The following is a 26,121-nucleotide window of genomic DNA, read 5'->3' on the forward strand; positions in this document are numbered from 1 at the left end:
CTCTGCCCTTCTGGGGCATGACTACTCGGTTTCCCCACAGCAGGCAATCAGCCTGAATCGAGAGTTCATCGTTGCGCCTATGAAACGGTTTAAATTCCTCAGGGCATGACCTGTACGTGGCTGCCCAGTCCCCATTCAGGACACATTTCTTAACTATAGACAGCAGCGGGTCTTTATTTGTCCAGACTTTAATCTGATGGGCTGTCACAGGTGAGCCTTCGCTTTCGAAAGCTTCAACAGCCATGACCATCTCAGCAGCATGCTCAGTTGCCCCCTCAGTGGTGGCTAGTGGGAGCCTGCTGAGTGCATCGCTGTAGTTTTCAGTGATCGGTCTGTGCTGAATTGTATAGTCATAGGCAGCTAACGTGAGTGCCCACTTCTGTATGCGTGCTGATGCATTGGCATTTATGGCCTTGTTGTCGGCCAAAAGGGTCGTTAGGGATTTGTGATATGTCTCCAGCTCAAATTTCCTGCCAAACAGGTACTGATGCATTTTTTTTACTGCATATACACACGCTAGCGCTTCCGTTTCTACCATCCTGTAGCCCCTCTCTGCCCGGTACAGACTTCTGGAGGCATAAGCTACCGGCTGTAACTGACCATTGGCATTCACATGCTGCAACACACACCCGACCCCATAGGACGACGCATCGCACGTTAGAACAAGTTTCTTACACGGGTCATATAACTTTAACAGTTTGTTGGAGCATATCAAGTTGTGTGCTTTATCAAATGCCCTTTCCTGGCTGTCCCCCCAGACCCAATCGCGACCTTTGAGTAGGAGCACGTGTAGCGGCTCTAACAGCGTGCTCAATTTGGGAAGAAAGTTACCAAAATGGTTCAGGAGCCCCAGGAACGAACACAGCTCCGTCGTGTTACGGGGTCTGGGTGCTCTCTGGATTGCTTCCATTTTGGACACAGTGGGTCTGATCTCGTCTGCTGCTGCCCTCCTCCCCAGGAATTCTACCTCTGGAGCTAGGAAGACGCACTTCGCCTTTTTCAGTCGCAGCCCTACCCAGTCCAGTCTGCGTAGTACCTCCTCCAGGTTGTGGAGGTGTTCTTCAGTATCGTGACCCGTGATGAGGATGTTGTCTTGAAAAACCACCGTCATTGGAATCGACTTGAGGAGGCTTTCCATATTTTGCTGAAAGATCGCGGCGGCCGAACGAATCCCGAACGGACATCTGTTATACTCAAACAATCCCTTATGGTGGTCAGCTTCTTCGACTCACTCGCCAGCTCCTGGGTCATGTAATCTGAGGTCAGGTCCAATTTTGAAAAAAGTTTGCCACCGGATAGCATCGCAAAGAGGTCCTCCGCTCTTGGTAGCAAGTACTGGTCTTGGAGTGACACCCGATTGATGGTGGCCTTGTAATCGCCACATATCCTGACAGACCCATCCTCCTTGAGCACCGGCACAATCGGGCTCGCCCAGTCACTGAATTCGACTGGCGAGATGATGCCTTCCCTCAGCAGGCGGTCCAATTCGCCTTCTTTCTTTTCCCGCATCACGTACGGCACTGCCTTGGCCTTGTAGTGTACTGGCCTGGTGTCCGGGTTTATGTGAATCACTACCTTGGTCCCCATGTAAGTGCCGATGCCGGGATGAAATAATGAGTCAAATTTGTCCAGGACCTGTGAGCATGATACTCGCTCCACAGAAGAAATTGCATTGACATCGCCCCATTTCCAGTTCATGACAGCAAGCCAACTCCTCCCCAGGGACTGGTCCCTGTGATAATCCAGAGTGGCAACCTGTTCTCCGAATCTTTGTGGGTCACGACTACCGTGGCGCTGCCGAGCACCGGAATGATCTCCTTTGTATATGTTCGTATGTATATGTGCTTCAATCGGCAATAATTTTGGCCTCCTGGCCTTGGATACCCACAACCTTTCGAACTGTTTGATACTTATCAGGGACTGGCTGGCCCCTGTCTAGCTCCCTTAATACTGGGATACCATTGAGGAGCACTTTCATCATTATTGGTGGCGTCCTGGTATATGAACTGTATATGTGCTCCACATGAACTCGCTGAACTTCAGCTTCCAGCGATTTCCCCCAGTATTCATTTGGCCTCGTAGGGCTTACATTAGGCCTGTCCTCTTAGTACATCAACCTGGCTGCAGGCTTCCTGCATATACGTGCCAAGTGACCGCTGACGTTGCAGTTTCTGCAGATATATTGCTGATACCTACAAGCTCTGGTTGGGTGTTTGCCTCCACACCTCCAGCATGAGCTGGAGGCCCCGTTGTTGGAAACAAAAGGTCCATTACCAGTCGATTGTCTCTGACTGTCTCTGTAACTGTCCTTAAGCGCACCATTAACAGGTGTTGATGGCCCTATTACTAGCCGCATTGTCCCTTGCGATGGCATGAATCGCCGTTCAGCTAGCCATTGTCTCTGTTGAATTCCCCCTTTGGGTTCGACTACATGCTGGGGCATGTCCGATTGCCCTTGTCTGCCGAGAGAACTGTGTGCCGCGTTAACAATGTTGACACAATGGTCGTTTGCCGCATTTGAGCCAAGATTTTTGTCAAACATCATTCTGGTCTCTTCCTCCCCTGAGATAAATGTCTGGGCCATCAAAGTTGCCGTTTCCACGGTCAAGTCTTTGGTCTCAATCAGTTTCCTGAAAACCCCAGCGTGCCCGATGCCCTCAATAAAAAAGTCTAACAGCATCTCCGCTCTGCATGCATCTGGGAACTTACATAGGCTCACCAGTCGTCGGAGATCTGCCACGAAGTCTGGAACGCTTTGCCCTTATTGCCGCCGGTGCGTGTAAAACCGGTGTCTCGCCATGTGCATGCTGCTCGTCGGTTTAAGGTGTTCCCTGATCAACTTACTGAGCTCTTCAAATGTCTTGTCTGCTGGCTTCTCTGGCGCTAGAAGGTCCTTCATCAGGGAGTACGTCCTGGACCCACAAACCGTCAGGAGATGAGCCCTGCATTTGTTGGCCAAATCCTGTCCCAACCATTCCTTAGTGACAAAACTTTGCTGTAGTCTCTCAATAAAGTCGTCCCAATCATCACCAAAAGGCTCAGCAGTCCGGGGAGTCGAGAGAGGCGGGAGTCGAGAGAGGCAGCGGCCTATAAAAGGCTCAGCAGTCCGGGGAGCGTCGAGAGAGGCGGGAGTCCAGAGAGGCAGCGGCCTATAAAAGGCTCAGCAGTCCGGGGAGTCGAGAGAGGCGGGAGTCGAGAGAGGCAGCGGCCTATAAAAGGCTCAGCAGTCCGGGGAGCGTCGAGAGAGGCGGGAGTCGAGAGAGGCAGCGGCCTATAAAAGGCTCAGCAGTCCGGGGAGCGTCGAGAGAGGCGGGAGTCGAGAGAGGCGTACCGGTGCAGCTCCAGCTGAGAGAAGTCAAAAAAGAAGTAGAAAGAAATCAAAAGGTGACGTCACAGCCAACGTGGTAAGTGATTGGCTGCTGATTGGTGAGTAGTTTTTCTTTTTCTTTATTAGTCAGTAACTTTTAACATTGTTGTCGGCAATTTAAGTGTATCTAAGGGTTAAGTCATGGCAGGACAGCTCGGTCATGTGATATGCTCCTCCTGTACCATGTGGGAACACGGGGACAACACCAGTGTCCCTGACGACTACATGTGCGGGAAGTGTGTCCACCTCCGGCTACTGACGGTCCGCGTTGCGGAGTTGGAGCTGAAGGTGGATTCACTCTGGAGCATCCACGATGCTGAGAATGACGTGAGTATCACGTGTAGCGAGTTGGTCTTACCGCAGGAGAAGGGTCCACAGCCAGCGAGGGAATGGAAGACCAGCAGGAAGAGTAGTGCAAGGAAGGTAGTGCAGGGGTCCCCTGTGGTCATCCCACTGCAAAACAGATACACTGCTTTGAGTGCTGTTGAGGGGGATGACTCATCAGGAGTGGGCAGCAGCAGCCAAGTTCATGGCACCGTGGCTGGCTCTGTTGCACAGGAGGGCAGGAAAAAGAGTGGGCAAGCGATAGTGATAGGGGATTCAATTGTAAGGGGAATAGATAGGCGTTTCTGCGGCCGCAACCGAGACTCCAGGATGGTATGTTGCCTCCCTGGTGCAAGGGTCAAGGATGTCTCGGAGCGGGTGCAGGACATTCTAAAAAGGGAGGGAGAACAGCCAGTTGTCGTGGTGCACGTTGGTACCAATGACATAGGTAAAAAAAGGGATGAGTTCCTACGAAATGAATTTAAGGAGCTAGGAGCTAAATTAAAAAGTAGGACCACAAAAGTAGTAATCTCGGGATTGCTACCAGTGCCACGTGCTAGTCAGAGTAGGAATCGCAGGATAGCTCAGATGAATACGTGGCTTGAGCAATGGTGCAGCAGGGAGGGATTCAAATTCCTGGGGCATTGGAACCGGTTCTGGGGGAGGTGGGACCAGTACAATCCGGACGGTCTGCACCTGGGCAGAATCGGAACCAATGTCCTCGGGGGAGTGTTTGCTAGTGCTGTTGGGGAGGAGTTAAACTAATATGGCAGGGGGATGGGAACCAATGCAGGGAGATAGAGGGAAACAAAAAGGAGGCAAAAACAAAAGACAGAAAGGAGATGAGGAAAAGTGGAGGGCAGAGAAACCCAAGGCAAAGAACAAAAAGGGCCATTGTACAGCAAAATTCTAAAAGGACAGAGGGTGTTAAAAAAACAAGCCTAAAGGCTTTGTGTCTTAATGCAAGGAGTATCCGCAATAAGGTGGATGAATTAACTGTGCAAATAGATGTTAACAAATATGATGTGATTGGGATTACGGAGACGTGGCTCCAGGATGAGCAGGGCTGGGAACTCAACATCCAGGGGTATTCAACATTCAGGAAGGATAGAATAAAAGGAAAAGGAGGTGGGGTAGCATTGCTGGTTAAGGAGGAGATTAAGGCAATAGTTAGGAAGGACATTAGCTTGGATGATGTGGAATCTATATGGGTAGAGCTGCAGAACACCAAAGGGCAAAAAACGTTAGTGGGAGTTGTGTACAGACCTCCAAACAGTAGTAGTGATGTTGGGGAGGGCATCAAACAGGAAATTAGGGGTGCGTGCAATAAAGGTGCAGCAGTTATAATGGGTGACTTTAATATGCACATAGATTGGGCTAACCAAACTGGAAGCAATACGGTGGAGGAGGATTTTCTGGAGTGCATAAGGGATGGTTTTTTAGACCAATATGTCGAGGAACCAACTAGGGGGGAGGCCATCTTAGACTGGGTGTTATGTAATGAGAAAGGATTAATTAGCAATCTCGTTGTGCGAGGCCCCTTGGGGAAGAGTGACCATAATATGGTGGAATTCTGCATTAGGATGGAGAATGAAACAGTTAATTCAGAGACCATGGTCCAGAACTTAAAGAAGGCTAACTTTGAAGGTATGAGGCGTGAATTGGCTGAGATGGATTGGCGAATGATACTTAAGGGGTTGACTGTGGATGGGCAATGGCAGACATTTAGAGACCGCATGGATGAACTACAACAATTGTACATTCCTGTCTGGCATAGAAATAAAAAAGGGAAGGTGGCTCAACCGTGGCTATCAAGGGAAATCAGGGATAGTATTAAAGCCAAGGAAGTGGCATACAAATTGGCCAGAAATAGCAGCGAACCTGGGGACTGGGAGAAATTTAGAACTCAGCAGAGGAGGACAAAGGGTTTGATTAGGGCAGGGAAAATGGAGTATGAGAAGAAGCTTGCAGGGAACATTAAGACGGATTGCAAAAGTTTCTATCGATATGTAAAGAGAAAAAGGTTAGTAAAGACAAACGTAGGTCCCCTGCAGTCAGAATCAGGGGAAGTCATAACGGGGAACAAAGAAATGGCGGACCAATTGAACAAGTACTTTGGTTCGGTATTCACGAAGGAGGACACGAACAACCTTCCGGTTATAAAAGGGGTCGGGGGGTCTAGTAAGGAGGAGGAACTGAGGGAAATCCTTATTAGCCGGGAAATTGTGTTGGGGAAATTGATGGGATTGAAGGCCGATAAATCCCCAGGGCCTGATGGACTGCATCCCAGAGTACTTAAGGAGGTGGCCTTGGAAATAGTGGATGCGTTGACAGTCATTTTCCAACATTCCATTGACTCTGGATCAGTTCCTATGGAGTGGAGGGTAGCCAATGTAACCCCACTTTTTAAAAAAGGAGGGAGAGAGAAAACAGGGAATTATAGACCGGTCAGCCTGACATCGGTAGTGGGTAAAATGATGGAATCAATTATTAAGGATGTCATAGCAGTGCATTTGGAAAGAGGTGACATGATAGGTCCAAGTCAGCATGGATTTGTGAAAGGGAAATCATGCTTGACAAATCTTCTGGAATTTTTTGAGGATGTTTCCAGTAGAGTGGACAAGGGACAACCAGTTGATGTGGTGTATTTGGACTTTCAGAAGGCTTTCGACAAGATCCCACACAAGAGATTAATGTGCAAAGTTAAAGCACATGGGATTGGGGGTAGTGTGCTGACATGGATTGAGAACTGGTTGTCAGACAGGAAGCAAAGAGTAGGAGTAAATGGGTACTTTTCAGAATGGCAGGCAGTGACTAGTGGGGTACCGCAAGGTTCTGTGCTGGGGCCCCAGCTGTTTACACTGTACATTAATGATTTAGATGAGGGGATTAAATGTAGTATCTCCAAATTTGCGGATGACACTAAGTTGGGTGGCAGTGTGAGCTGCGAGGAGGATGCTGTGAGGCTGCAGAGCGACTTGGATAGGTTAGGTGAGTGGGCAAATGCATGGCAGATGAAGTATAATGTGGATAAATGTGAGGTTATCCACTTTGGTGGTAAAAACAGAGAGACAGACTATTATCTGAATGGTGACAGATTAGGAAAAGGGGAGGTGCAAAGAGACCTGGGTGTCATGGTACATCAGTCATTGAAGGTTGGCATGCAGGTGCAGCAGGCGGTTAAGAAAGCAAATGGCATGTTGGCCTTCATAGCAAGGGGATTTGAGTACAGGGGCAGGGAGGTGTTGCTACAGTTGTACAGGGCATTGGTGAGGCCACACCTGGAGTATTGTGTACAGTTTTGGTCTCCTAACCTGAGGAAGGACATTCTTGCTATTGAGGGAGTGCAGCGAAGGTTCACCAGACTGATTCCCGGGATGGCGGGACTGACCTATCAAGAAAGACTGGATCAACTGGGCTTGTATTCACTGGAGTTCAGAAGAATGAGAGGGGACCTCATAGAAACATATAAAATTCTGACGGGGTTAGACAGGTTAGATGCAGTAAGAATGTTCCCAATGTTGGGGAAGTCCAGAACCAGGGGTCACAGTCTAAGGATAAGGGGTAAGCCATTTAGGACCGAGATGCGGAGGAACTTCTTCACCCAGAGAGTGGTGAACCTGTGGAATTCTCTACCACAGAAAGTTGTTGAGGCCAATTCACTAAATATATTCAAAAAGGAGTTAGATGAGGTCCTTACTGCTAGGGGGATCAAGGGGTATGGCGAGAAAGCAGGAATGGGGTACTGAAGTTGAATGTTCAGCCATGAACTCATTGAATGGCGGTGCAGGCTAGAAGGGCCGAATGGCCTACTCCTGCACCTATTTTCTATGTTTCTATGTTTCTATGTTTCTAACACAGTACCTCTCTTCTGTGCTGCTAGTGGCCATGCTCGCGTGGTTTAAATTCCAGTTTCTCGTCGCCAATGATATGTCCTTACTATACAGTATAAATGCACACGAGGCCCATACTTGAGAAAAGGTCACTCTGTGACCAATTACCTTTATTACCAAGACCTCAAGTGATGAAGGTGGGTGGAGCTTCCCATTTTATACCTGAAAGTCCAGGCTAGGAGTGTCTCCCACAAGTTCGCCCCCTTGTGGTCAATGTTCTCAAGGTGTACAACTTAGGTCAGCTTATACATGGGTTACAATGATAGTTGAATTCATGACACTACCCTCATCGACCCTCTTGGTTACCTCCTCAAAGAATTCAATCAGGTTAGTCAAACATGATCTTCCCTTAACAAATCTATGATGACTGTCCCTAATTAATCCTTGCCTTTCCAAATGCAGATTTATCCTGTCTTTCAGGATTTTTTCCAATAATTTTCCCACCATTGAGGTTAGGCTGACAGGCCTGTAATTACTCAACCTATCTATGTCTCCGTTCTTAAACAAGGGTACCACATTAGCAGCCCTCCAATCCTCCGACAACATGCCCATATCCAAAGAGGACTGGAAAATGATGGTCAAGGCCTCTGCTATTTCCTCTTTTACTTCGCTCAACATCTGGGTCTGGGGACTTATCTACTTTCAAAGCTGCTAAACCCCCTAATACTTCCTCTCTCACTATATTTATTTCATCCAGAATATCACACTCCTCCTCGATAGCAGGATCTGCATTGCCCCTTTCCTTTGTGAAAACAGATGCAAAGTATTCGTTCAGAACCCTCCCATCATCTTCCATCCCCACACAACGATTACCCTCATGGTCTCTAATAGGCCCTACCCTTTCTTAAAGAAGTCAGCTATATTTAAAACGTCACACTTGTATTCTGTTAAAATCCCATATGGCATATTATGGTCTGCATAGTATTTGAATAAAATTTAAGCAATAAGGGCAGTCTGGGAATCATATAAGCTCTACCATATAAATTAGGCTTTAACTTTTGTATAACTTCATGTTCAACTGTAATTGCAAAGTATTTTCAAGAATTTTTACTTCAAAAATCAATATAATTTTATTTTTTCTGACATTGTCTTGAAATAAAATGTTACTAAAATATTAATCTCCTCTCCCAATCTGTAATTCAAATTCTAAGTTTTAATACATTTGTACACACTGCTGTTTGAAGAACCAAAAGGATAATAAAACATATAATATCTAAAAATATTTTATAATATTTTAAAATAATCTCACGACTTCTCTGCTTTTATTACCAGTTCCTGAAGCTGCACCTTTGAACGTTGCTGTTGAAATCATGAACAGTACTTTAATTAAGGTTACTTGGTCAGAAGTGCCGAAAGAGAAAATTCACGGACACCTTGAAGGTTATAAGGTAAAGGTTCCTCTACATTATTGAATAATATCACTTGGTATAAGCCGGTATTATATTAGTGATCTGGAATTATTGCAGGTACACATTTTTTTAGTTGTTCAGTATGTTTTTTGATAACAATCCTTCTTGAAATTTAGGTGACAATGTACATATGTAATTCTGTTGGATTTTACAACAAGACATTTCGAATTGATAATGTTAATTCATTTGTTAGTAAAATAATGGTAATATATTACCAGCACAGGACCTGGTGTAAGACCAAGACCTATTTAGTTACAAATGAAAAATAAGTTAATCATCAACACTCTTCTCATTAAAAACCGCCCTTGATGAAACCCTGTATTAAAGTGCCAGTGAAATGACCTTCTGCTGACTCAGCACTCACTAACCTCCAAAAAAATTGTAAAGGGTCTCTGAAAAATGTTCTTTACATGTTGTGTGTGTGTATTTGTTTGGGGAGGATGTATTTTCACACTATGGTAAAGGAGCCAGGATGAAAAACAAAGGAAGGCGACATTTTTAAAACAAATTTTGAACTATGTTCCTAAATATCATCCACTGCCAATCTGTTTCTGGCGTGTTGGGATTATAACTGATAACAGTCTGCATCACGTGAGAGATGGCCAAAGAAAGTGGGATCATCAAATGAGTTGCCTGAGAAACAAAGGCGGCAGTTTTTCAGGGGATCAGCGGGGACGATCGGTGGTGGGACGGATGGGAAAAAATATTTTGACAGCAGGTCAGGATGGGTCACGGCGAATCCAATGATGCCCGTGAGTTCCTCTGGCGGTTTTGCACTGGCTCATGTTTTGAGGGATTTCAGCAATTTTCACTTTCAGGAATTTTCTGTCTCAAAAAAATTATTCAGGATCATTTGGGTGAAATTCAAACGTGCAACATTTCCATACGTTAATGGGGGCTGTACTGGCACTGGGCCCCACCCTCCAGCATCAACGTCGGAGGCAGCAGAGGCAGAGAGAAAGATTGTAAAATGTGGCCAGAGGGCCAACAGGGCTCTCAACAGGGGACCTCACCCTCCCAAGGTATTCCGGCAGCAGTTAAGCTACATTGTTTTCACTGAGGAACAGTGTCTTAGAAGGCATGGCTTCAGCAAGGACGTGGTCACAGAGCTCTGCCACTTCCTGCAACCAGACTTCGAGTCTCAGACCAGGGTGAGGACCGCTGTCTCAGTGGCCGTCAAGGTCACCATCGCGCTCAATTTCTACATCTGCGGATCTTTCCAGTGTGCAACAGGAGACATATCGCAGTTCGCCGTGCATTGCTGCATCCGCGAGGTCACAGATGCTCTCGACACAAGGAGAAGGGACAACATTTCCTTCCCCATGAGCAGAGAGAAGCAGCACAAGCGTGCATGTGACTTTGCCAGGATAGCGGGCTTCCCCATGGTGCAGGGTGTCATTGACTGAACCCATGTCGCTTTGCAGGTACCGCATCACAATCCCGAGGTATTCCGTAACTGCAAAGGCTTCCACTCACTGAATGTGCAGTTGGTGCGTGACCAGACACGCCGAATCCTCACCGTCAATGCCCGCTCTCCTGGTGGCAGCCACAATGTCATCATCCTGTGCCAGGCTGGTGTGCCAGCTCTGTTCCAGCCACCACATCAAGCTCACAGCTGGCTGCTGGGAGACAAGGGCTCTCCACTCTCCACCCGGCTCATGACTCCCCTCCACAACCCCAACACTCCTGCCCAGCACTCGTACATTGACAGCCATGCTGCCACCAGAAACATTATTGAGCAGACCACCGGATGCTCAAGCAACGGTTCCACTGCCTTAACCGCTCGGGAGGAGCCCTGCAGTTCTCAGCTCAGCCGGTCTCCCTCTTCCTCATCATCTGCTGCACAGCTTGGCCATCAAGAGGGCGCAGCCATTGCCACTAGGCATAGCCGCAACACTTCGGGTGAATGATGGAGATGAAGAGTGGGAACAGGAGCACAAACAGTAGTGACGGAGGAGGCAGCCACTCAATTGGCTTTGTGTAAGGGAGGTCTGTGACCGCCTCAATAGACTTTGGTTGCAATGAATTTGAGTCCACTTCCCGGTTTCTCAGCACGTCCCCATCATTCCATCAATTTCTCCTTTTATGTCACACCCCAAAGCCAAAATGATATAACCACCAAATCTGCCACATTCCAATAATAAATGTATCCAAATTCAGTAACCACATATGTACAACAATATTAACTAATCACCCTTGTGCAAACCCTTACTTCCCCTCTTTTCATGCTTTTTCCTAATCTACTGCTCCTCCACAGTGTCTCCCCAGTGTCTGCAGCAGGGCTGCTGGAAGGCTGCTGTGTGTCAGGGCCAGAGACTACAGATGGCCTTGCAGGACACCCTCGACCAGCTCTGGGCATGAAAGGCCCGACTGTCGACTGCACCACCTCAGGCTGGGCGGCGACAGTCTGGGCTGGCTGGGTGACAGACAGCGACAAGTGCAATGGCGGAGTGGCAGTGGTGGGATCAGGAGTGTGTCACCCTGACTAGTTACTGCTCCACTGACGCAGTGCCACTCCCCCGGGGGCAGCAACTCAGCATCCGTATCGATCGGCTGGAGCACAGATTGGTGGCCTCCTTTGACACCGTGAGATCCCCGGTGGGCTGTGGTGGACCCAGCAACGATGGCAGCAGTCAGGGCTCACGTGGCATCCAGCTGAGACGGCAGGAGAGCAGTCTGAGACTCGATGCCACCAAACATTGACTGAATTACAGCACTAAGACGTTGCGTTGCTTCCACCCGTGCTGCAATGGAAGCTGCCGTGTTTCCCATGACACGTGTCATGAGGTCTGGGTCCCCACGGTCTCTCTGGGAGTCCACCATCAACTACAGACTGGAAATGATGTGCTCCATGGTGTGCGCAGAGCTCTGTGCAGTGTTGGAGACGGACTCCTCCATGCTCCTTACCATTGGCGAGAGGCTCTCGGGCACCCTTTCCATTGCACCGATCATCTCCAAGTGCATGGCCCATCACCCTTTTTGTGAGTGCCTCCCCATCGAGGTCCTCATCTGAGTCCTGTGCAGCAGAACTTGCGCATAAACTAGCCCTCCGGGGAGCTGGCTCCAGAGCTACCCTTTCCCCTTGGCCTTGCTGCCGCCCGCTCCTCTCAGGTGCATCACCCAGTGCAGACCCCACTACTAAACCTGCCTCTAAAGATCATGTAGTGACAGTCTCTGAGGTGGTGCCTGCGGGTGAGAGATGCAGCGATGTGGTGCTTGGATCCTCCTCCTCTTCTCCTTCCTCACTCTCACTGAGAGGCTCAGGGACTGGCTGGTCATCTGCCGGCTGATTATCTGAAAGCATAAAGACACAGGACTTGCGTTAAGGTGAGGGCAGGGGGGGCAGGATTGGAGCAAGGAATGCGGGCAGTATCAAGAGCTGGAAAGTGAGAAATACTTGAAGTGTAAGGGGGAAGTGGGATGAGAGAAGGAGAAGTGATGAAGATACCGTTATTGCCCCCAGCGGGATCACCGACAGCCACGGCGCCCACAACCTGCGGACCAACGAGTCGCAGCACTCACTCCTCCAGGTGTTGGAGCTGCGCATCACCCTGATGTGAGTTTTAGTAGGTGGAGATGTTTGGTGGGTGACTGGTGGGGGTGTGGTGCTTTGTGCAGTGTGTACAGACTGAGGTTCAGAAGCTGGTATGAAGCATGCACTCACCCTGACCACCCGAGTGAGGTAGTTGAATTTCATCTGGCACTGTGTCAGGCTCCAGACGACCACACTGTTGGCCGAGACCTCCTGGGCCACTTCCCCCCCACATTGCCCTGAAAACCTCGGGCAATGGCTTCCGTCCAGTGTCCAGGAACAGCACTGCAATCCTTTGTTCCATTCCCATGACCAACGCCTAGAATGCTTGGCCTGTGGCACGATGAGCTCTCTCCTGACGATCAGAGGATTCACTTGGTTGCAGGTCACCTTTACAGCCAGCAGTGCTGACAGTGAGAATCTACACAATGATGCAACCTCTCCTTTAAGAGCTGGAAGGAGCCAGTGTGAAGGATCATTTCTGATTGCACTGCCTCTGAAATTCTTTATCGCCCTGCTGGTAGAGCCCCTGAAATTCCCTATTGAAGTCATTAGCACTGAATTTAGTGCTTCAGTTCTTTCCTGGAGAGCAAACAGCCAATTTAGTGGAACCTCATAATCATTAGCACCTGGTGCTACTTTTTTTCAAGATTTGAAAGATTGACGCCCTACGGAGTGCTCTCTACGCGGGAGTCTTCCCTCCATTTATTGGGGACTTGGCCTGAAGGGTGATGCACGGAGCAGTCCCGTGCAATAAGTTTTTAAGCCGGTTCACGGGCTCCTAGGCCGCCTGTAATTTCTGCGGTCTGGAGGAGTCCGTGTTCCATGTTTTTATCGAATGTGCGAGGTTGCAGCCCCTGTTCCATTATTTGAAGGGGCTGCTTCTCAAATTCTGGCTGCACTTCAGTCCCACGCTCCTGATCTTTGGGCACCCTGTGCGGAGGGGAGCGGGCAGGTCCGAGGGCCTCCTCGTAGGACTGCTCCTGGGCACGGCCAAGGGGGCCATCAGCCGGTCCAGGCAGCGGGCGGTCGAGGGGGTTACATCCGGGCCAGGGTGTCCTTAGAGATGGAGCACGCGGTGTCCACCGGTACGCTCGCGGCCTTCCGCGAGAGGTGGGCGCCGGAGGGACTGGAGTGCATCATCACCACCGGCAACCAAATTTTAATTTGATTTTATATATTTAAAGTTTAATTTGTTTAAGTTGTCGGTTTTAGTGCCCCCCCCCCCCCACCACCCCCTTTTAGCCAGGGGGCACTTGTATAATTTATGTTCTTCGTGCCCTCAAAAAAGAACAATGGGACACTTGAAAGTTTTTGGAGTGTGCCCGCTCCTTTAATCAGGGGACAGTTTACAACAAAATAGTTGAAAGATTAACGCCCCAGACTGGGTGCAACTGAATTTCTAGCCCACACATTTTCATTTCTGTTTAAGTGGGTTACTCCTTCATTTTTTTCACACCAATTTTTACATTGTAGTAACTTTTTCACAAATTTATGATCGGTGTATAAAAAGTTGATATATTTGTGGAGTATCTAAGGGAAAATATATTAATAAATCGCTATGGAGAGAAATGGGTATAAACACAGAAATATTTCCTTTTGCCAAGACAAACCAATGCAAATTCAGCAATGATTTAGTTTTGATAAACCTGTAATAGGCTATGACTGTTTAAAAAATCAGTTTTGCCATCTATAATAGCTCTCAGTTAGAGTTTTATAAAGGAACAAATGGCAATTCAAACACATCCCAAGAAACTAGTTTATCTTCCTTACAAAAACTTCAGAAGCAGTTCATTTGTTGACATAGTGGAACAGATATCTTAATGGGTACCATGTATTGTCATTACCCAGTCTCCCATTTAAAGCTTCATGACAATCTGTAACAATACAAAGCTACATATTGCTTAATATGATTGTGACAAAAATGAAGCATTTTGTCTATGATGCATTGGTTTCTTACATTCATGGCATATATGGGATTAAAAGCTTGGCTCACTGACAGAAGATAGCTTACTTACTTTGTTGCACTAATGTCAGATCTGATCCAAGTAACAGAGAGGGGTCAAACCATTTTGTTTAAATCTTGAGGGGTTTTTTGGTATATATATTTGACTAGCAAGTTTTTCATAGAGGCATATACATACAGTTTATTTTATCCTGCTAAAACTTTGAAATGTATTTCTCAGTTGTCTTATTCCAAATTGCTTAGCCCATTGGACAGGCCAGAGAGACTGCATAGGTGGTCACCAACAGCCTGACATGTAAAGTTAATATTGGAAGTCCAGTTTAAAGTGCATTTTTAGTGCATTCTGAATATTTAAAACTGCAATTACTGTAAATGAATCACTATGTACTTGTATATTTATTGTTTAATAGATCAGTTTGACAATTTATAATCCGAACTATAGTCTAGGGCAATGTTTATTGTATCACCTTCCCAAGTTGATGGACATGACGTGAGGGCACATGGTATAAGCAGTAAACTGAAATACAGTGATGAGGTTTTTTGATTGAGCGCTGAACTTCGTGCAAATGACTTAGACATTGGGCTGAAAGCGGCATACTCTAGGTTATCGATGGTGAAGACTTACCTGCAGAAATAGTCTGAGATGCTGAACCCAAGAAAACTGTCTGGAGTAAGAAGTTCAGGGGTCTTTCGGTGAGGTGAGAGTAACTGCCCTTGACATCAAGGCAGCCCCAGTAAAACTGAAGTCAATGGGAATCAGGGGGAAAACTCTCCAATGGCTGGAGTCATACCCAGCACAAAGGAAGATGGTTGTAGTGTTGGAGGTCAATCATCCCAGTCCCAGGACATCGCTGCAGGAGTTCCTCAGGGCAGTGTCCAAGGCCCAAACATCTTCAGCTGTTTCATCAATGACCTTCCCTCCATCATTAGGTCAGAAGTGGGGATGTTCGCTGATGACTGCACAGTGTTGCGTTCCATTCGCAACTCCTCAGATAATGGAACAGTCCGTGCCCGCATGCAGCAAGATCTGGACAACATTCAGGCTTGGGCTGATAAGTGGCAAGTAATATTCGCGCCACACAAGTGCCAGGCGGACTGCAGCGGTTCAAGAAGGCGGCTCACCACCACCTTCTCAAGGGGCAATTAGGGATGGGCAATAAATGCCGGCCTTGCCAACGATGCCCATATGCCAGGAACAAATAATTTATTTTTAAGAGTAACATTTATCAGACTAGCTTATGATTTTATACCAAAATAAATGAGTTCACTCAGAAAGTGACATCTGGAAGATCTTTAGGCTTTATAAGAAAGTAGAGACTACGTTGTATCTGCAAAGTCTCCTAGTTGGAGTTTACTGTGACACTGCCCCATGAATCAACAATTTCTCTTTAGTGCTACATCCATAGTTATATTGGGGCCAAGTTTCGGCCTGAGTTGCTCCTGTTTTTTTGGAGCAACTGGTTTAGAATGGAGTATCTTAGAAATTGCAATTCTCGGCATTTAGTTTGCTCCAGTTCTAGTCAGTTAGAACAGTTTCAGTTTGGAACAGATTTTTATTTTCAAAAGGGGGCGTGTCCGGCCACTTACAGCCTTTTTGAAAGTTTAGGCAGTGAAAACTTACTCCAAACTAACTTAGAATGGAGTAAGTGTAGATTTTTGTACGCTCAGAAAAACCTTGTCTACACTTAGAACATCAGGTGTAGGTTAACAAATCAGGCGTAGGGAATGGGTGGGGGTGGGGGGTTTAAAAGGAAGCTTACAAACATTAAACACTTCAGTTTTACAAATAAAGAGCCATCATCAATAATAAATGATAAAAACATCAATAAATCAACCAATAAATCAATCAAAAAAATTAATAAAAAATAAAAAAATTAAAAAATCAATAAATAAATAAATTTCTACTCACTGACTGCAGAACCGGGAGCCCTCCAACAGCGTGCTGGGACAGGGCCCCCCCCCCCCCAGTGTGTCTCTCTCTCTGTCTGTCAGAGTCTCTGTGTTTCTGACAGCGAGGGGGGGGGCGGAGGAGGAGGTGGAGGGGGAAGAGGGGAAGGGAGGAGAGGGGGAGAGGGAGGGAGGAGAGGGAGGAGGCTGAATGGGCCCAGTCGACGTGAAGAAGCCGGGCCCAAGACTTCGGGCGGGGCCCACCCCCAGCAAGATGTCAGGCGGGCGGGCCCCGCCAAAGGAAGAGGGAGCGGACCGGAGTTAAAGGTAGGTGGCCGGGGGAAGGCGGAGCTGGGGGGGTGGGGGGGGGTGGTGTCGTCAGAGCGGGAGCTGTGGGGGGGTCGGAGCGGGAGCTGGGGGGGAGGGGGTCAGAGCAAGAGCTGGGGCGGGGGGGGGTGCGGAGCGGGAGCTGTGGGGGGGAGCGGAGCGGGAGCTGGGGGGGGGGTCAGAGCAAGAGCTGGGGTGGGGGGGGTCGGAGCGGGAGCTGGGGGGGGGTCAGAGCAAGAGCTGGGGCGGGGGGGTCGGAGCAGGAGCTGGGGGGGGGGTCAGAGCAAGAGCTGGGGCGGGGGGGGTCGGAGCGGGAGCTGTGGGGGGGAGCGGAGCGGGAGCTGGGGGGAGGAGTCAGAGCGGGAGCTGGGGGGGAGGGGGTCAGAGCAAGAGCTGGGGCGGGGGGGGGAGCGGAGCGGGAGCTGTGGGGGGGAGCGGAGCGGGAGCTGGGGGGAGGGGTCAGAGCAAGAGCTGGGGCGGGGGGGGGGCGGAGCGGGAGCTGTGGGGGGGAGCGGAGCGGGAGCTGGGGGGAGGGGTCAGAGCAAGAGCTGGGGCGGGGGGGGGCGGAGCGGGAGCTGTGGGGGGGAGCGGAGCGGGAGCTGGGCGGGGGGGTCAGAGCAAGAGCTGGGGCAGGGGGGGTCGGAGCGGGAGCTGTGGGGGGGAGCGGAGCGGGAGCTGGGGGGGGGCGGGGTGGGAGAGCCAGTTCAACAGGGGAGGAAGCTGGAGCCAGAGCAGGAGCTGGACGAGGGAGGTGCAGCCTAATCTTCGCCGCCCCAGTGAGCCCATTCGGCCAGGGCTAGGGGCGGCGTGCTTTGGGCCCCTCCCACACTGTAGCGCGCCTGTGCTGAGGTCCCGGCACTGATTTCAACGCAGGGACCTGGCTCCGCCCCCCCACAGCTCGTGCTGCACCGTGCCAAGCTCCAAAGGACCTGCAGGGAGCCGGAGAATCTGCAGGTATTTTTTAGGCGCACTTTCGGGCACGAAAAACGGGCGTCCAGGTCGGGGCTGCGCCGTTCTAGGCGCGGCCCGAAAGTTGGGCCCATAATCCTGGTGCATTAGATGCCTGTTCTTTCATGTCTGGTTGCCCTTATTGTCATATCAGCAGATAATTATTAACAAAATGGAAGCCATTCCTGAACATCTCTTGGATCGCTTCTGACACACAGGTCAGCAATTCAATATTAGGAGGAGTTTTCACATTTAGAAACATAGAAACATAGAAAATAGGTGCAGGAGTAGGCCATTCGGCCCTTTGAGCCTGCACCGCCATTCAATGAGTTCATGGCTGAACATGCAACTTCAGTACCCCATTCTTGCTTTCTCACCATACCCCTTGATTCCCCTAGTAGTAAGGACTGCATCTAACTCCTTTTTGAATATATTTAGTGAATTGGCCTCAACAACTTCCTGTGGTAGAGAATTCCACAGGTTCACCACTCTCTGAGTGAAGAAGTTTCTCCTCATCTCGGTCCTAAATGACTTACCCCTTATCCTTAGACTGTGACCCCTGGTTCTGGACTTCCCCAACATTGGGAACATTCTTCCTGCATCTAACCTGTCTAAACCCGTCAGAATTTTAAATGTTTCTATGAGATCCCCTCTCATTCTTCTGAACTCCAGTGAATACAAGCCCAGTTGATCCAGTCTTTCTTGATATGTCAGTCCTGCCATCCCGGGAATCAGTCTGGTCTACAGAGTAAAACATTTCTACAGCCAGTTCCAATACATTCCATTTTTTGATTTAAAAAAACACTGAATTTAAAATTATGAGACGGTTAAAATGAGCTTTCCCGAGATGGCCCTGGAACATTAGTCCAAGAAATAGCTGAGCCATACTGACCGGGAAATCCCAATTTCAATATTTGATCTGTGCTGATATTTGCAGAGGTGGCTTTAAATGTGCTATAATTGACATTGGTGAATTTAAATTAGGGATTCGAACATCGGTCAGGGTTTGTCTCCTAATCACTATCCGGGGACCTGTGGTCTAGGTGAACATTGTGAACGTTGAGCAAGGACGGCAATGAGTTTGGTTGTGATACCCGCTGTGAAGACACGAATAATCGTCATTGCATACTGTACTGGAGTGTGACTGGTGTTGACACCTTTGAGAGAGATGATGGACGAGGAGAAAGATGACAAAGAGGAAAAAAAACTACTAAACAATCTCAAGATTCATATTTGCTTCATTTGCATTTCTTTTGAGATGAAAAATTTGCTCAACTATGATCCATTCCCACAGTCAATAAACCTTGGGGCTGTTTTTATTTTGAATGCAATTTCCTGTACAACGACATTGCAAAGGTTTTACATTAATGTGGAGAACAAAATCGGTATGTCCCAAACATTAATGATTACCTTTCATGTTTTGCTGAGCAGGCATTGCAGTGTATAAACACATAAGTTACAGGTATTTTAAAAATCTTGCTCTAGTATTTGTTTATTTCACACATTTAATTCTACAGTACATATCCATTTGGTGCAAAAATGGCACATGTGTGTATTTCAGCTAACACAGGAAGGATCAGCATGAGCTTTTAATTTGTTAAAAAATAAGATGCATTATTTATAATTATTCATAATTTTGAATGAAAAACTAGACTTGTGTGAGACATATTGTATTCAGCTGAAGAATTACAAGAACAGAAAATAGTAATTTCATCATATTATTGGGAGATTTGTAAAATCGGTAAGATCTGACAGACGAGACTTGTCCGTGACCACAACGAACTACGCTGGGCACAGGTATATTGTAAATAAGTACAACAGGTTTTATTAGGTGGCTTACTTCCAGTACAAAGAAATAATACTTAACAAGGCGATAGTCGGCAGTCTGTTCCTTGAACGGAAACCCAGAGTGACTGTGGTGTGGTCTCTTGCTGTGTTCTGTTGACTGTAGTCCTCCTCAAGTCTTCCTCTGTGGCCGTGCTGCCTTCAGGGTTCAATAGCTGCTTCTCGTGTACCTTTTTTTCCCCTTTCAAATGCTGTGATAGCTTGCAGCTGTCTGAGCTTCACATGTCCTTACAATGCTCTCGTTATTAACTCGATCAACCCCCGACCTTCAACATGTTATCTCACTAGCTTCCTTTTTTGCAGAAGGAGCCGTTTTACTCTGAGAACTTCAACACAGACAATCTCGTATTATTTAGCTTTAGCGATAAGAAATGCATTGCAGACCTTTGTTTTATTTCGTGTCTAAGTAACATTCTGTCCTTGACTACATCCTGGGTTCGAACAGAACAGAATATTTTCATTACTTCAGCAGCAGCCAAAACAATATTGGCTCAATTAACCATGATGCCTTGCTTCTCAGAATTTACCATGGTTAGCTAAGCTTACACGCATTTTAGTTGATTTTAGCATATAATAATTAAACAAAAGCATTATTAAACCCTATCACAACATGCAGGTAAGTGTTATCTTACAGATTGGTTGGTTAATACTAATAAAAAATATATAAATATATATATATATATATAAAAGGAATTTAGGCCCAGCCAAAAGTTAGACCTATAATACATCATAATTTATGTCTTGGTAACAAAAGTACATATATGCAAATTGTAGAAATGTGATAAAATACATATTTTTTGTTCACTCTTTGATCATATGTTTGGACCTGGCACCACATTTGACAAGTAACTTAACTGATTGATGAAATTGATTAGTTTTACAGAAATACTGTTGCCCTTTCACTTTCCTCTAGAACTTACCTTGGTTGACTGTCATCTATTTTGATCATTGACATGGACTCCACTTCTGTTATCTATTAATGCAATTTACCTGCTTGACCCTTTTCCCATTGCTTATTATCACAATAGCTTGCAGACCACAAACCAAACACATCATCATCAAAGGCGTTCCCTTGAACGAGGATGACTTGCTTCCACGAGTTCACAGCTGTTTCAATGAAGGACCCGATGTTCCAGTCCTGAACTCCAATCGAGGGGGTGGAAGATGCCTGTGCGTGGATTTTTTTAACGTGGGGTGGCCGTTGCACACCAGCCACCACACGGGCTTGACAGAGCGAGGTCTTGGTCCAGTGGCAAGGGTTAACCAGGGCGACTGGAGACCTGCTGTGCTGCACGGACCTAGTGTGTACACATATCGCAGTGTGGGCTGGGCCCGTGCTGCCCCTGGGCCCTCGGCTCTTCTGGGCCCCGTACCCTCATCTGTCGCACCTCCACCATGATCTCTCGCCGCTCCTCTGCCCCGACCTTCCCACTCCTCTGTATCTGGGCCCTGCCGATGTTCCTGCCCATGCTCCAAAATGGCAACCAGGGTTCTGATGACGACACTCAGTCGCCCATCTCAAAATCGTCACACACTTGGAGCAGCTCGCGCTGGAGGTTGAAGTGGTCCGCCGCTCCAGCTGTTTTATAGCCTGACCTGTGGAGCTGTTCTCTCGCGGGTCGGAGGGTCACCAAACACATATATACACCATGAGCCACTTCCTATAACAATCTCAGTTCTTAAGTATTGCCCCCACTTTTGCTAGAAATTGCTTTTCTGGCAGAACCTTTGCTAATATACTAAACTAATTCCAAATGAATCATTCTCTGCAGAACAGTAGTAGGTCCCAAGATCAAAGATATCCAAATTATTTTTGGTACAATGTTCGTAGTCTTTGATAGAAATGGCGGGCCGTGAATTGCGGCCTCTCTGGGTGTGTACAATGTGCGCTCGCACCTGAAGAGGCCCCGCAAGTTCCAGGTTTAGTTGTGTGTGCACCTAAACCCGGCACTTGTGATCTGTGAAAATTTATTTTGGACAAATCGCACGCGTCTCCAGGAGAAGGGCCTTCGCGGGTGGAGATTTGGGCTATTTGCCCAACTCCTGCCCAGCAAATGTTCTTCAAACTCTTACGCCTGGTTAACGCAGGCATAAAGCCTGTTTTCTACCAGTGTTAGAGTTTTAAAAGGTAGAAAATTAAATTTTATTAAGGTACTAATATTTATATTAAAACCCTGTCCATTAAGGTAAGTTTATTTTTTACCCTATTAAAATATTTCTTTTTTAAATGAAAACAAATTTTTTTTTTCTAAAACATTTAATTTAATTCAATTTCAATTAATTTTAAATCTGAGGTGTTTTTTTAAATTTATGTGTTGTGTTTCTGTGTATTGGGGGGTATTCTCATTGATAGTAATGGGAGCTCGTACAAATGGAACTCACCATGATTATCAATGAGAATACTCCATGTTCATTGGTGGTCCAGGCCCATGTGATCCCAGGATGCCTGTACGCTCGTGGGATGTATGGGGGTTCTATGCTGGGCCCCGCATCTCGGCCTCGGAGCTGGTGTTCTTTCCTCCGGTACCACCAGGTACTTGCGTAAAAAACATTTTGCTTGGAGGCATCCATCCGTGGGCAGCCTCCAACCGCAATTTCTGGCCCAATGTCTTTCCGCAGCCAAATAGGAAATAATATTGAAGGCTGCCAGTAAAGTTGAAGCCCATAATAAAAGGGACAGTGGCAGCACGGATATGAAATTGGTTAAGTGACAGGAAACCGAGAGTAGTGGGGAACGGATGTTTTTCGCACTGGAGGAAGGTACACAGTGGTGTTCCCCAGGGGTTGATACTGGGACCACTGCTTTTCTTGATATATTATTAATAAGAACTTAAGAAATAGAAACAGGAGTAGGCCATACGGCCCCTCGAGCCTGCTCCGCCATTCAATATGCTCATGGCTGATCTGATCATGGAGTCAGCTCCACTTCCCCGCCCGCTCCCCATAACCCCTTATCCCCTTATCGGTTAAGAAACTATCCATCACTGTCTTAAATATATTCAATGTCCCAGCTTCCACAGCTCTCTGAGGCAGTGAATTCCACAGATTTACAACCCTCTGAGAGAAGAAATTTCTCCTCATCTCCGTCTTAAATGGGCGGCCACTTATTCTAAGATCATGCCCTCTAGTTCTAGTCTCCCCCACCAGTGGAAACATCCTCTCTGCATCCATCTTGTCAAGCCCCCTCATAATCTTATACGTTTCGATAAGATCACCTCTCATTCTTCTGAATTCCAATGAGTAGAGGCCCAACTTACTCAACCTTTCCTCATCTCCGGAATCAACTTTATCTGAACTGCCTCCAAAGCAAGTATATTCTTTATTAAGTATGGAAACTAAAACTGATGGCAGTACTCCAGGTGTGGCCTCACCAATACCCTGTATAGCTGTTGCAAGACTTCCCTGCTTTTATACTCCATCCTCTTTGCAATAAAGGCCAAGATTCCATTGGCCTTCCTGATCACTTGCTGTACCTGCATACTATCCTTTTGTGTTTCATGCACAAGTACCCCCAGGTCCCGCTGTACTGCAGCACTTTGCAATCTTTCCCCATTTAAATAATAACTTGCTTTTTGATTTTTTTTCCGCCAAAGTGCATGACCTCATACTTTCTAACATTATATTTCATCTGCCAAATTTTTGCCCACTCACTTAGCCTGTCTATGTCCTTTTGCAGATTTTTTGTGTCCTCCTCACACATTGCTTTTCCTCCCATCTTTGTATCATCAGCAAACTTGGCTACGTTACACTCAGTCTCTTCTTCAAAGTCGTTAATATAGATTGTAAATAGTTGGTGTCCCAGCACTGATCCCTGTGGCACCCACCCCACTAGTTACTGGTTGCCAACCAGAGAATGAACCATTTATTCCGACTCTCTGTTTTCTGTTAGTCAGCCAATCCTCTATCCAAGCTAATATATTACCTCTAACCCCGTGAACTTTTATCTTATGCAGTAACTTTTTATGTGGCACCTTGTCAAATGCCTTCTGGAAATCCAAATACACCACATCCACTGGTTCCTCTTTATCCACCCTGTTCGTTACATCCTCAAAGAATTCCAGCAAATTTGTCAAACATGACTTGGACGTGGGTGTAAAGGGCACAATTTCAAAATTTGCAGATGAAAAAAAACTTGGAAGTATAGTGAACAGTGAGGAACATAATGATAGACGTCAAGAGGATATAGACAAGTTGATGGAATGGGCGGGCACGTGGCAGATGAAGTTAACACAGAAAAGTGCAAAGTGATACATTTAGTCGGAAGAACAAGGAGAGGCAATGTAAACTAAAGGATACAATTCGAAAGGGGGTGCCTGAACAGAGATCTGGGGTTATATGCACACAAATTGTTGAAGGTGACAGGACAGGTTGAGAAAGCAGTTAAAAAAGCATAGAGCAGCCTGGGCTACGGAGAAAGCACGGGGGATTGGGATTGGCTGAAGTGCTCTTGCAGAGAGCAGCACGGACACATATGTTGTGCCACAAGTTTGTTTTGCAGTTAAATGGTTGTGTAAATCATGAACCAAGGGGAAGATAGCAATTGTTTGAAGTTCAAAATCATAATGCAAGCATTTTACTTCATGCATTTCCTAAGTAACATCTGTATTTAGGCACTAAAAACTGGTCACATGTATCTTCATGGGCTGCAGTTTCTGTAGCTGGCAGTTGGGGAATACTTGTTGCAGATGCGAAGCTACAAATATTAAATTTATTACTGGCATCCATTCAAATGGTACATCCTTCTATATTAATCAATATCCAGTGTAAAATTTGAAGCCCGTTAGAATTATTTCTCTGTACTACAGCAAACCAACCTTGGCCATTATGAGGTGCTGGTGGACAAGAAAAACTGGAATTTAAAAATAATCTTGTTACAGTTCTGTATTTTATGGGGCCACAATTGCCCTGTGCTGGGTTTAGGGCGGTCAATCCGAATTATCTGATTTTTTTTTGTGCCGGTGCGGGAAGCGCCGGCCCCGGCTCGGAATTGGCCGATTGGAATGAAAAAAATGTTGGTTGTGGTAACAGGGCATTTGTGCAATGTTCAGCGCCAAGCTCAGCACATCAGCGCGATGTGGATGTGACACATCACACTGACACGTCACAATGTAAGGGGGGGGGGGGCGCTGCGAGCTCTGCAGCCACTTTAGCGGGGCGCCCACTGGGCCACCAGGAAGGGGATAGGCCGGGCCAGCGGGTCAGTACCCAAGAGGGGGCGCTTGCCTGCACGTTAGCGGTGTGGCCGCCTTTGTCGGGCCGATTTAAAAGTCGGCCGACAGAAAAAAGATGGCGGCCGCCGCACTAGGTCCTCGAAGGGCGGGCTGAGGCGCCTTCTCGCTCCGAGAAGCTGTCGGTGGCTTCGCCCCTCGCCGACCTTGCATCCCGTGGTGCAATTTCCCCCGTGGGGTGCAAAGGGGTCGACGCGCACAGCGATGACATCATCGCCGTGTGTGTGCGCCGTGCTAATCGTGGGGAGTTACACACATCACTTTTCACCGTTGAAGCCCTGGAGGGATTTACGGGTATGGCGCCCGGGCAAAAACCCTTTAGCGCCCGTTAGTGCATCCCGGAGGCACGAACAGGCCTTTCTGACAGGACAATTTTGGCCCCTTAGTGTTTGGAATATGGCTCGACCCATGTACTAAATACTGTACACTGCCTCTCTATTTGTTGGATACAACATTCCTTCCAGCAATAATGGAGAGTGTGTTACTCATGGACAATATATGTGCTCCAGCTTTATGTTTTATTGAGAAATTTTAAATAAACTCACATTATTGGCAGTCTCACACATTTTTCTGGAGCAGACCCGTAGTTCTATGGAGTAGGAAAGCTATTTGACATGAATTTTTAGAGTAGCATCTTCTCAGTGCCATCACAGAAAGCTTTGAATTATTTTGTCGACTGTTTGGGGAATTGCCCTGATTGCTAATTTCCATAAGCTGAGGTAACTGACATGTGGTACTGTTGTGTTATGTAAATTAGGCACCTGACATTCTAAAACCGAGAAATTCCAATTTTGTGGATTGGAATTTTCAGCAATAGCTTCCAGCAGAGAATGGAATTGTAATTCTGAAGGCCATTGCATTTAAAACTATTTAGAAAGGGTTAGTCCTCGTTCAGTGGCACAGTACTCTCGTTTCTTTATTTCCCTCCACCCAGAATAGTATTAGGTATGTGGCCCTCTTTCCTGGTGATGTGGCATATTTGCCTATCATAAATCCTGCTCTCCAGTTGGCAAAAATATATCAGCGCATATTCTAAACTCTGATAGATCAGGAGAACAGTTAATTTTACTGCTTTCAAAGTACTGATTAAAAATTCTGGCATGTGATCAATTACTGCTGGTTTTCGAAACATAGAAAATAGGTGCAGGAGCAGGCCATTCGGCCCTTCGAGCCTGCACCACCATTCAATAAGATCATGGCTGATCATTCCCTCAGTACCCCTTTCCTGCTTTCTCTCCATACCCCTTGATCCCTTTAGCCATAAGGGCCATATCTAACTCCCTCTTGAATATATCCAATGAACTGGCAACAACAACTCTCTGCGGTAGGGAATTCCACAGGTTAACAACTCTCTGAGTGAAGAAGTGTTTCCTCATCTCAGTCCTAAATGGCCGA

At 47.1% G+C, this 26,121-nt stretch overlaps 1 protein-coding gene across 2 annotated transcripts in view; it reads left to right on the plus strand.

Annotated features, from left to right (window-relative positions):
• Nucleotides 1–26,121, plus strand: part of LOC139277131 (neural cell adhesion molecule L1-like protein) — a 759,673-nt gene that overhangs the window by 509,304 nt on the left and 224,248 nt on the right. For both annotated transcript variants that reach the window (XM_070895152.1, XM_070895153.1), the window contains exon 20: nucleotides 8,857–8,972. In XM_070895152.1, coding sequence (XP_070751253.1) covers nucleotides 8,857–8,972 — 116 coding nt within the window. The remainder of the gene's footprint in view (nucleotides 1–8,856; nucleotides 8,973–26,121) is intronic.

This window comes from Pristiophorus japonicus, chromosome 12 (assembly GCF_044704955.1).
Source record: "Pristiophorus japonicus isolate sPriJap1 chromosome 12, sPriJap1.hap1, whole genome shotgun sequence".
Classification (NCBI taxonomy): domain Eukaryota; kingdom Metazoa; phylum Chordata; class Chondrichthyes; family Pristiophoridae; genus Pristiophorus; species Pristiophorus japonicus.